This window comes from Paralichthys olivaceus, chromosome 8 (genome assembly GCF_024713975.1).
Source record: "Paralichthys olivaceus isolate ysfri-2021 chromosome 8, ASM2471397v2, whole genome shotgun sequence".
NCBI lineage: Eukaryota > Metazoa > Chordata > Actinopteri > Pleuronectiformes > Paralichthyidae > Paralichthys > Paralichthys olivaceus.
Genome location: NC_091100.1, coordinates 22761269 through 22773585, shown reverse-complemented (window position 1 = coordinate 22773585; position 12317 = coordinate 22761269). Strand labels below are relative to the sequence as shown.

General features: G+C 41.5%; 1 protein-coding gene across 3 annotated transcripts; it reads left to right on the top strand.

Moving 5' to 3' along the window:
• The first annotated feature begins 1467 nt into the window (after nt 1–1467).
• On the top strand, nt 1468–12265 carry clgn (calmegin). 3 transcript variants are annotated; one of them, XM_020084360.2, is made up of 15 exons: nt 1468–1650; nt 3660–3938; nt 4084–4157; nt 4346–4404; nt 5051–5192; nt 5354–5435; nt 5517–5709; nt 5878–6067; nt 6157–6270; nt 6357–6513; nt 7202–7417; nt 7575–7691; nt 7800–7947; nt 8062–8216; nt 10918–12265. In XM_020084360.2, the coding sequence occupies exons 2-15, from the start codon at nt 3660–3662 to the stop codon at nt 10990–10992; spliced, it is 2001 nt and encodes a 666-aa protein (XP_019939919.2). In that variant the 5' UTR covers nt 1468–1650; the 3' UTR covers nt 10993–12265. The 3 variants fall into 3 exon arrangements, with proteins under 3 accessions (XP_019939919.2, XP_019939918.2, XP_019939917.2); XM_020084359.2 differs by having other exon boundaries at nt 8056–8216; nt 10921–12265; XM_020084358.2 differs by having other exon boundaries at nt 8056–8216.
• Nucleotides 12266–12317: the final 52 nt, after the last annotated feature.

The window sequence follows — 12317 nt, the reverse complement described above, 5'->3', positions numbered from 1 at the left end:
GTCTGTCAAGTTTCAGATATCCAGAAAAAGACCTTCCCCTTAAAAACATGAGAGAGAACCTGGGGCAGCCGTCAGTTGTCATAAAAACTCAAAAGGTGTTTAGATTGTCCATTTTGGACGACTGTGAAAACATGGTGGCCTCCTAGAGAGGACCTGTGCCCAATGTAAATATAGATAATTTGATTATAAAGGGCCTGTTCTGGGGTAAAGAAAACAATTCGTCCAATTTAGATGAAACACATTAGTGAAAACGTCACTCCGATTACAATATATTCATTTTCTTCCAATAGATCCTTTTCAACTAAATCTTTCACATTGAATGTTTAAACCACTACTACAAAGACATAGACAAAAATACACAGTAAATATATATATATATATATATATATATATATATGATGGAGATTAGCTGACTTTTCTTTAAGTTTCTCACAATTTCTTCAGTGAAATGATTTGAAACTTGACAAACAGACAGTGGGTGTCACCGTGACACAAGAGTCAGGTTAAAATTATTTGTCACCTTTAAATCATTTTTTTACAATATTTAATAAGTTGTGAATGTCACAATGAACATAGAGCCGGTTTCACCACATGTTTGTTAAAACATCTATATAAAAGCACCGTGTATAATTGTAAATGTCTAGTGTGGAAAGCACAATCTTTTTTTCTTACTTTATCAGGAAATCATAAGAAATGACTTTAATTATTCAACGTTTGTTTTCTGCCTGTATGTACGCCCGAGCGCCTCTACCGTAACACCACAAATAGACAGGCAACCGCGGTAAAGTAAAAGCAAGTAGAGAATTGTGTATTAAAGAGATAATAAAACCGTTTTAAATACGTTTGTATTTCTGTACTGCTGTTTTTGATCCATCAAATAACCCACTGGTTATTTGTGATTCTGAGCTGTTTGGTTTCATTGGACTCGTTTTCAACTGTGGACAAATTACTGTTGAGTTAACCTGCGCGTGCTTACTCGTTATGAGCCAGGTTACGTTGTTACTGTGCATAGTATTATTATTGTTGTCATTGTTATACTATTACTGTAGTATTTACTGATAATAAGCTTTTAATTTGAAATCACGGTGGACAGCCGTACAACGTGAGCTTCTGGTGCATTCAATGACTCATCGTAAAGTCGTAAGTTGTATCTTTTATGGTTGTAAATATTGTGTTTTTACAGGATTTTTTAAAAATGTGAATGCACAACACTTATTCTAATGCTTGTTTCAGTATAAAAGAATAGACAGACCGAATTTATTAAAAACACGTTGTTTGGGGTAAGTATTTTTTCGCTACAATTAATATTTCTGTCTGTAGTGAAAGGTGAATATTATGAACATGTATCACTGTATCTTTATTAAATGTTTTAATATTCTTTTTTATTGCAGGTTATCCTATTTGTGTACATCAGTCACGCTTTCCAGCTGCTACAGTGCGCATGCGCACTAGCGCAGCCTCGCACTTGTCAACCGTCCTCCAGGCCGAGCTGTCACTGAGGGTCCAGCTTCTCCAGCGTGCTGCCGTGTGTCTCCTCGCCGCACACCGGGGCTCTGGTTGTATCGGAGCGGAGCAGACGCACAAGACACGTCCCCGAGAAAACACCGCGTATCAGGACCTTTTCCTCCGCGAGATACAAGAAGGCTTAAGGTCTGTATGTGAGCTCATTCATTCTCCCCATCCCTCCCCGAGCGACATCACTGCTAATGTAGCGAGCTAACGGTCGCTATCCGCTCATTCCTGTGGTTTAATAAAACATTTCGCTCAGACATTACTGAAAACATTTTTCCGTTTCTGCTTTTTTTTTTTTTTTACCACCAAAGCACGTTCAGTTAGAAGGCTTTTAGTCTCAGCCCGACATCCAGCTAGCTAAGCTACTGTTATGCTAACATTTGCAGTTTTTTGTGAGTGGCGCTCCGTGCAGTTAGCTAGCCTCAGCTAGCAGAGCAGGTGCTGCAGTCACAGCCACTTATCCAAAAGTGTTTGGACGATGCAGTGTGCGGTGGCAGCCATGTTGCCTGCACAGTCCCGTCCTCTGACCTTTTCACTGTAGTTCTCAGATATTTTCAGCGTCACGTTTCTCTCATCTGTTAATGACAATGAAATATGAGCTTTTTGGAAACGTTGTCCCTCAACCAGAGGCTGGAAAGGGACACTGCCACGGCACAGCATGACTGTGAGAGATGAGAGGACTGGAGCTTAATGGGAAACAGAATTAACTGGAGTAGCTGCCATCCAGACACAGCATCTGTTCCTTTGAGATAGGGCAGGGGAATGTGATCTGCTTGTCTTTGACAGTTCGCAGTGTAGATACATTAACGTGTTCGATTTTGACTCACACTTGGCTGGTAATGATACATGTGGGGCTGGGGACTGTTTATTCGTACCAGGTGAAACCACTAGATTCATTTCTATTGACATCTGACATCAGTTAAATTTGATTTACTCAAGGATAGCAGACATGTTTTGTCTGAATGCTGGAGCTCCACATTTATGTTGTCTGCATGTGTACAATCAGCGTTAGTTGTACTTGTTTTTCAGAAATTCTTATAAGACCTTAAGTTTTAACCCTTGGCTTCAATTCACTCTTCATGACATACTTTATGATCATGTTGTGTGAAAGGAGAAGGCTGTGGGGTTTAAGGTGTTCAGCTATGAAAGGACTTGCCTCAAAAGTGTTAATTTCACTTTTGAGGTCATCATGTTGTGCACATTAAAAACCCATCTGTCTTCTATGAAGTAAAGGTCAAAGTAGCTGAAACTTTTATAAGATATGCCAGAGAGCTGTTATCTCTTTCATGGATGCCAATTAAATGTATCGTTTCTACATTCTATATTTGAGAAGTCAGGTTTTTTTTGTTTTTTTTAACAACTGCATCTATCTTCTGAGTGAGTGCATGTTTTGTATATACACATCTTAATCCATTTTTTTTCATCCACATCTTCTTGCATATGATGTGGCCAAGATTTCTGAAATTAATCCTTTTGACCCTCCTGAGCTCCGATGTTGGCAAATAGGACAATGTCAGTGTGGGAATTAAAGCTAATTAGGAATTACGGAAAGTGTGCTGCTGTGCTGTCTGCGGTGATGCTTTTCATTTCCTGCTGCTCACAACAAGAGTGAGCAGCTGTGGCCTGATCAATAGGTCATTGAAACTGTTGTTTGGTTTAACGGATTTCTTAAATGTGCCATTATTCAGCAGGGTGTTTTAAGGTGTTGGAATGGGTATTAGGACACAGTCAAGTGTGTATTTGTAATCCTGTGCATGTACAAACTGCTAACATTTAGGTTAGGTTAGGATGTGCAATGAAGAGGAGAAAATGTCATTTCAAACAAAGAGGCTAGTTGTATGTTATATTTGACCACACAGATTTCATTGCCAAAAGGTGTCTGCTCTTTGTATTTTGATTGGTGGAAATGCATCACCACAGAGAAGAGGTACATTTAAAGAGTAAGGAAATTGAGAATGTGAGATAAAGAAGCCCCCACATGAAGTATCAGTGTTTTCGTGTTCATGTGACCTCATCTCTACCCCTCACCCTCTCATCGCTACCACTTATATTCTCTATTTTTATCGCTCTCTCCTCAGTCCGTTGTTCACATCATGCTCCTCACTCCTAATCTCACACTCTCACACTTCTTTGCTCCCCCTCAACAGATGAAGTTAGAAAGGGGTTGGATGTGGCATCTGCTGCTCCTGTCCTCCCTGGCTGTGGCCACAGTGGTGGCCCAGGAGGAGCTGTCAGAGGCTGACGTAGCAGACGTTGATGAAGATATGGGCCTTGAGGAGGAATTAAAGGTTCTAATGGCTGAAGAAGATGAAGAAGAAGAAGAAGAGGAGGTGGCAACGGTGATGGATGAGGAGTTGTCAGATGATACAGATGGGAAGGACACAGCAAGTGGGAAGGCCGAAATGGATGAAAACGTCTCTTTCCAGGTTAGGAATTTGTCATCAGTCAACCAAAGGTCATAAATGCAATAAAAAAGATTGCAGTAAATGAAACCTTGGAGATAGTTGGAAAGCTTGGTAATTTGGGAAAATTGTTTCTTGCATGACCGTATTTAACTTTTTTGTTACCCAGGTAAAATATGTGACTCCTGTTCCCACTGGAGATGTGTACTTTGCAGAGACGTTTGATGACGGATCGCTGGGCAGGTATTGCTTAAGATTTTTTTTGCCACATGCTGCTAAAAAAATTGTGAAATTGTCATGCATGCTGGGTTACATGAGGCTCCAATGGTATTGAGTGACCAGGATTAACTTAAGAATCAGTGGTCTAAGTTTGTGTGTGTGTGTTTGACCTTCACCCACATGAAAGTGTTATGTGATTTTTATCTTCACAGTTGGCAGCTGTCAAAGATGGTGAAGGGGGACGCAGATGATGAAATTGCCAAATATGACGGTTTGTAGCTATTCTCTGCCTAATACGCACTTAATGTACGATCACATCTCATCTGTGATGAAAATGAGATGGATATTTACAACCATGGGCTGTATTTACCCGAGGATGGAGCAGTGGAGGTAAAGCCCCTCTCCTCCATCCAGCGTAAACCCACAATGTTTTTACTTCACCTCCGAGTGTGTGTGTGATTGTCATTCTTATGTAAATAAATGCACATGTGAACACAATGCGCAATTTATCCAGGTCAGCAAAATGATACAGTTGATGTCTATATATTGTACGATTAAGTTGATATAGTAATTATCGTGCCTACTCATTGCTTGTTGTTATGATCGTTGTGAACAAAAGTTCAGCTCAGCAGCAGCGGTCATAATTCAGCCGCAGCACACCATTTGCTAAATGCATATGGGGGAAACACTGCATGGGTGTTATTTATTATAATCTTGGGAATTACTTATAACAACACTTCACTTGGCAGCACAACACCTCTGCTGGAGATTCTAAAAGTATTTGTGATGTTCTATTGACTACACTAAAGCTATTTCGAGCAGAGTGGGTGCAACCATACATAGTAGTTGTAACAAAGTAGTAGCTATGGCCATATAAATAAAAGCCTGACTGTCTGACCTGCCCCTCTCCGCTGTAGGGAAGTGGGCTGTGGAGCAGCTGAAGGAGAACAAGGTTCCTGGAGACCAGGGCCTGGTGCTCAAGTCCCGCGCCAAACACCATGCGATATCTGCAATGCTGGACAAACCTTTCATCTTCCAGGAGGAGCCTCTGGTGATACAGTGAGTTCAAACTTGCATTCACATACATACTGCGCCCAGTCTCTGTTCATGCCAGTGGACTTTTTCCTGAAGGTGGAGTGGTCAGTGGATCTATTTGAAATCTGTAATTTGCACTTGATGACCATGACTTGTTGAATTTTTTTGTTGTGTTCTGCTTGTAGGTATGAGGTGAATTTCCAAAATGGTATAGACTGTGGTGGAGCATACATCAAACTGCTCTCAGATGCTGGTGATCTCAGTCTGGTCAGTATACATGTTTTATTTTGCCTTACTTTCTGAACTAGTAAAAATCTGTCTGGATTTTGACAATGATTTGCTCTGTAGGAGGAGTTCCATGACCATACACCCTACACCATCATGTTTGGACCAGACAAATGTGGTGAGGACTACAAGCTGCATTTTATCTTCCGCCACCAAAATCCTCTGACCAAAGATATGGAGGAGAAGCACGCCAAGAGGGCAGATGTAGACCTCAAGAAGTTCTACACAGACAAGAAGACTCACCTCTATACATTGGGTATGAAGCTTATTGGAAGTGTGTGTGTATGTATCTGTTGTTGCTGCTATGGAGAACAAACGTACCTCATAAACAAATGTCAATCTTACCTGCATGTGGGTTTTCTGTGCTTTTATTATTGTTTTCACATATTCTCAAATGCTGACGGTTTTCTCCCCACATTGTTAGTCCTGAACCCAGACAACAGCTATGAGATGCTCATCGATCAATCCAGTGTGAGCCGTGGGAACCTGCTGCACGATGTGGTGCCTCCAGTCAACCCTCCCAAAGAGATAGATGACCCAAATGACTCCAAGCCCGTGGACTGGGACGAAAGGACCAAGATCCCCGACCCTGAGGCCGTCAAGCCTGATGACTGGTGACTGCCGCCCCCTGCTCTCATAGACAGATTTAACATGTTTAACTGTAGAGGTGATAAAAAAAAAAACATTGATGTGTGTGTCTCAGGGATGAGGATGCACCTGCTAAGATTGATGACCCTGATGCTTTGAAGCCGGAGGGTTGGCTGGATGATGAAGCAGAGTTTGTTCCTGACCCAAATGCTGAGAAACCGGAGGACTGGTAACTATGCTCATTCACAACAGAATTGCTTTATTTAATTATGGAGGAATGATTCAACCTCACAGCTCTCCTCTGCCTGTGTGTAGGGATGAGGAGATGGATGGAGAGTGGGAGGCACCACAGATTCCTAATCCAGCCTGTGAGACTGCCCCTGGCTGTGGGGAATGGAAGCGCCCCATGATCAACAACCCTCAATACAAGGGCAAGTGGAAAGCCCCACTAGTGGACAACTCCAACTATCAGGTAATGGCTGCATTTGACCTCTTGAAATTTCTATATGGATCCAGAAACATAGACAATGATAACTGATCTGACATTTACTGTTCCAGGTTTTTGTATTTGGGTTTCCATCTGTCCCATTCCTGTCAATGCTATATCTCAATACCTCAATGTCTTGAGGGAATACCTTCCAATTTGTACAACTCACTTTGACTCAAAGGTGAATTTATTAGATTTGGTGTTCAAAGTTCAAGGTCACTGTGGCCTCACAAAGTACGTTTATGTTTTTCTTGAAAATTATATCTAAAGACTCATTCAGGGAAATTCTTCAACTTTTGATCAGTTGTCAATTGGACTCAAAGATAAAGTGATTATGTTTGAGTTGTCAAAGGTAAAAGTTACAGTGACCTTTATATGGATCTGGGTAAAAAAAAGTATGAAGAAATATATACACAGAAACTGCACTAGTGGCAGAGTCATACAACCCCAGTGTGGTAATTCTAGTTAAACAATACTTAAACAATGATTAGGTTTTCGAGTGCGTTTTTATTCAGCATCTTGGTTATTAATGGGTTAAGACATGAACAATCATGTGTTATAATGTAATAATGTATTATAATCACATGAACATGCTGTGTTTGTGCTAAAACTCAAATCTCATAGACTTGTCATTCCTAACCCACCTCTTTGAAATTCTTTTTCTTATCCCAAGGGAGTGTGGAAGCCACGTAAGATTGATAACCCTGACTTTTTTGAGGACCTGCTGCCGTTCAGGATGACACCTTTCAATGCCCTGGGCTTGGAGTTGTGGTCCATGACCTCGGATATCTACTTTGACAACTTCATTATCACCTCTCACAAGGAGGTGGCTGACCGCTGGGCCTCTGACAGTTGGGGGCTGAAGAAACTGGTGGCCAGTGCTAATGAGGTCAGTGGGTTGTTTTGTTAGTGCAACCGTACACATACTTAACTTTCACACTGTGTTTATATATAATTTCTCACAAAGCTGTCTGTCGCTGTAAGTGAAAGAGTTACAAATGCTCACTGCCTTTGCTCTCTGACCTCTTGTCTCTTCAACTCACCAGCCGGGGATTTTTGCTCAGCTGATGATTGCTGCAGAGGAACGACCGTGGCTCTGGGTGGTCTACATACTGACAGTAGGCTTGCCCATAGGACTGGCTGTGCTCTTCTGCTGGCCAAAGGTACTATGAACCTGCTGTGTAAAAGATCTATTGTATAGTTAAGATCATATATCTGTGTAATGCGCAAATACAACAGAAATGCCTCTAAATTTTCTGTGTCTGTCCCAGAAATCAGAGGATGACTACGTGTACAAGAAGGTGGATGTGCCCCAGGCTGATGTAGAAGAGGAGGAGGAGGAGGAGGAAGAGGAGGCAGCAGCAGCGGTAGATGAGGAAGACAAAGCTGCCGAGGCTGCAGAAGGAGCAGCAGCTGCAGGTCAGACATCTGCTGCTTTACTTTCCACAGGATTTTACTTTGACTGCTACATTGTTCTAGATCGTATTTCTTGATCCTCATTGTCTTGATCTGTATTCTGCTCTCAAGCAACAGAAGAGGCTGAAGAGGAGGAGGAGGAAGAAGAAGAAGAGGAGGAGGAGGAGGAGGATGCAGATGTAGGAGGGGACAATCTAGAGGGGGATGATGATGAAGAAGAGGAGGAAGGAGAAGAGGAAAGCCAAGCTCCAGAGAGAACATTAGAAGACGAGGTTGGTGTAGCTTTGAGTTGTTCTTAACTGCACTACAGGATGAACTGATACTACTTTCTTTTTATTCCACTTTACTTTCATTTTTAAAATGTTGCTCATCATCCGTTATTCTTCTGGCTCAGTGCTAAGTTTAGATCTGAACTCAAATGAATGCATCCTCAATGTGTCTTTGATCCAATCACTCAGACCACATTCAGAGGTGGTCTGGGAGGCATGTGGCCACACTCTTTTCACTGTTTGAATGCAGTTGCATCCTGGGCCACATATGAAGGACCACCCACTCAGCTGACGTCCTCTGACCCCTTACAGTTTTAATGCCTCTATTGTGCTTCTCAGTGTCCATTAGGGATGGGCATGATTAATCGCCGAATCGATAATTGATCGTTTAGAATTTCATCGATCGCGTTATTTTTTTAGCGATAAAATGCTCGAATAATGCGAATAATGTGCGGAGGTACCTATGCACCCCGGCAACGTCAGTCCCCTCAGAGCGGGTGTTTTCGGCGGCTGGACTGACGATCACAAGGCTGCGGAGGTGACTCGACCAGAAAACGTCCCCTGTAATAACTGGTGCTCCCTCAGTGATGTTTAAACAACAACAAGCCTTTGTCACACAGTGCCTGGAAGTCATGATGATTCTTAAGGTGTGTATGTTACATGTTTTTTCTTTAATTGAGTATTTTAACCCTTAAACTACAGTATCAAATCAGACCGTAAATAAAAATGATGTGGACTCCGGTTCGGGAAAGTAACACCAGTACTGAAGCACCTGAAAAGTTAGTTCCTCCTCCTGACTTCATAGACTTCATCTGCAGGATTCACTCTGTGTCAATAAACTATCGAATAATGCGCGGAGGTACCTATGCATCCCGGCAACGTCAGTCCGCTCAGAGCGGGTGTTTCCGGCGGCTGGACTGACGGTCACCAGGCTGCGGTCGCGTCTGACCCCAGAGCATGTTAACATGCTTATCTTTAGCAAGAAAAATGAGTAGACTGGTGCTGAAGTTGTATGTGAGTTAGGCTAGGTTAAGTAGCCTAGCTGATCTCTCTCACCCTCTTTTTAGACTCGGTGCCTTTTGGATAGTTTTTGAGTTACATTTTGACAAAACCTGTCAGACCTAAGCATTATTATTATTTTGGTTAAGTTATTGTTTAACATGATTATCTTTATTATTATTATTTTGGAACAAATGAGGGTCAATTGAGTTTAAGAGTGCCGGCTCACAGCTGCAGGCTCCTCTGCTTTAGAGCACCGCAGCGCACATCTTCAAGTCTAACCATTGAACGTCAGTTTAACTGCCACAAGAATTCTTCTTCTCATAATACAGGTCTCATCCAGGGACACGCTGTATTTTGTATTTTCATTCCATTTTTAATATATAAAAAAGTTAAATAATGTATTTTAATTAATAAAAAAAAAAAAAAGATTAATCGATAATTGATGGTTAATTCTCCCGACGATCGATTAAGAAAATGTAATCGAATGCCCACCCCTACTGTCCATACACTGATTTGTTTGCAGCCACCACCATTTTTAAATTGATAAAATCTTTCTTCACAGATGCTCATTTATTCATTCATTCAGCCCCTTCTACCTCTGCTTGCTCTTTTTCTCTCTCTCTCTCTCTCTCTCTCTCTCTCTATCTCTGTCGCTCTCTGCGACACATATGCACAAACATCTGACACATCTGTAAAGTCTAACTGGGTAAAAGCATCATTTTGCCTTTGTGAACACAAATGATATACAAGATTATTAACATATAGAGCTGAGTGAGATCTGATCACAAGTGGCCACAGGGGACACATTTTAATAGCAGGGTTGAACAGACCTATTTAGCACTGACCACTTGTGATCGGATCTCTCAGGACGGATGTTAATACCAGGTCTCAACAGGGTCTGAGTGGCTGGTTTGTTCCAGAAGTAACAGTTTTATTCATGGTAATGTGTTTAAGTTTAAAGCTCAAGGGCAGAACATCATGTTTTGTATTAAGTTTCTCAAAACCACAGAGGTCACAGCTTGTTATGATTTATGTGTTGGCTTTAATGTCATCCTGGTACAAGAAACTTTAAAAATATTAAATACCCAGGTCCTTGAAATGTTTTGCTTACTTTATATCAACTACATGATTAAGCCAATAGTCTGAATATGACAACGACCTATTATAGTTACCAACTGTTACACAACATATTCCATGAGTATAAATAAAATCGAAAAATAAAAAACTTTTGCAAAATTAGAAAGAAAATACCCAAAATGCTTTATGGTAGCATCGTATATGAAACTATTTCAGGTTTGGGTTTTAAAACTTGAATAACATCAGACGTTAAGACGCAAGTCATTATTGGAGCAATACTCTGTAACTCATGTTAACAACGATGATCAATGATCAATATTGGTGTCCACGTATAACAGTCACTGATATTGTCTCAATTGAGGACTGTCCTGCAGACGACATGCAGAACAGGATCAGTCACTCACCTCCCTTCTGTTTAGACTGCTTCATGTCTCTGACACTGTGTCCTTGTCCTAGTGAGAAATGTGCAGCGAGTCCCTGAGCAGCTTGTTTTCATTTTCAGTCACTTACACTTGACATGTACAGTCTTTTCAAACTAAGGCATGACTTGATAAAAATGTCCATTGATGAGGATGTTTATGTCTCATCAATTTAGCTTTTTTCTTTCTTTTTTTCTCTCCACCAGCAGAAGGAGGGTGAAGATGTCGGTGAGGAGAGCCACAAACAAGCTGTGAGAAAGAGGCGGGTACGGAAAGACTGAAGAGATGAACGTCACACCTATTGTGTCCTCGCTCCCCCAAAAGGGGAGGAGATGGCCGCGGCTCCCCCCTCTGTGTGGAGCAGCATGTAATTCCTCCAAGCCCACTTGGTAGCCTGCAGTCACCCTGGCTGCTCCATCTGTCTCACCCATCCCTCGGCTTCACCCACCACAGGTCCACAGTCTCCCAAACCACATCCTTTATCTCCTCGTGCGTCCACTCAGTCCACCATCACATGAATCCCATAGAGATTTTGTGTGTTAAGCTGTTTTCCCATTCTGCCCTCTGAGCTTCCACGCTTTCTTCACCCCACCCCTCTATAAGCCATTGCTGTCAAAATGCCTGTCAGCCTAACACCCCCTCCCCCTGCCTCTTCCCCCTCTGCTCCCGTTCAGCCCGTGTTTGCTGTCAGTCGTCTTTCTGAACATGCACCATCATAGATCTGTCTCCTCTGAGAGTGAAGGCAGCACACAGAGTGTGTGCTCTGCTGCCGACTCCAGTCTTTTGTACCATTTCACAGCATATCGTAGGGGCTACATCTCAGACGTTAGACTTTATTCTCATGTCCTTTGTTTATGATGAACTTGTGTGAGGACACAGTTTGAATTAAGTTCCTTCATTATTTGAAATAGTTCGGGTTTCGAGAACAGGCCAGAGGATGCCAGGCTGTCTGAGACGTCACTGCAGTGTCAGAGCATCTCTGTGAAGTCGCCTCAGCTTAGGTTTCATATAGAATTACCTCTTTAAAATGGATGTTCTGTTTAGATCTTAGCTAGTTTGTCAGGAGCATCAGTTTCTTTTATGTGTATTTTACTGAGTTATAGCAGTTCAAAAATCAAGTTTTAGCACAGATAACCTTATTTATTGGTTTTGTTTAAAATTTGTTTTATTAATGCAGTGTTTTGAATGACTCGAGGCAGTGTTCTGAAGATGCCACTGATGACCTTATTCTGAGCTTCAGCTTGTTTGAAATGTTTATCATCGCTTGTAGAAGAAATAGATCATTTCGTCAAAGACAGAATGAATATGTGGGTTTGTGGATATTAAACCTGTGAGGACATGTCTCATTCAGTCAGCACAAAGCAGTGCTTTCCCATAATATCTAGACTAGTTGGAGTTAGGATCTAGATAGATGCTGGGAAAGAAGTTGATGCTCATTTATTTGTTTTCTATTATGCTTTTGTAGTTCATTCTTGCCTCTGGCAGAACTCTCTGTTTACATTTGTTTGCAAATTGTACATTGCTCTTGAAATAAAAACAATTTAATACAAAGAACATCGACTGATCTAATTTCTTCTTCACATTTCTGTAAAATGTTCGATCGTGT

Excerpts from the sequence above, each read along its gene's own strand:
- clgn (XM_020084358.2), top strand. The coding sequence starts at position 3,660 with ATGAAGTTAGAAAGGGGTTGGATGTGGCATCTGCTGCTCCTGTCCTCC. Across the intron at positions 7,692-7,799 it reads TGCTCTTCTGCTGGCCAAAG|AAATCAGAGGATGACTACGT; the intron begins GTACTATGAACC and ends TGTCTGTCCCAG. Across the intron at positions 7,948-8,055 it reads AGAAGGAGCAGCAGCTGCAG|CAACAGAAGAGGCTGAAGAG; the intron begins GTCAGACATCTG and ends TCTGCTCTCAAG.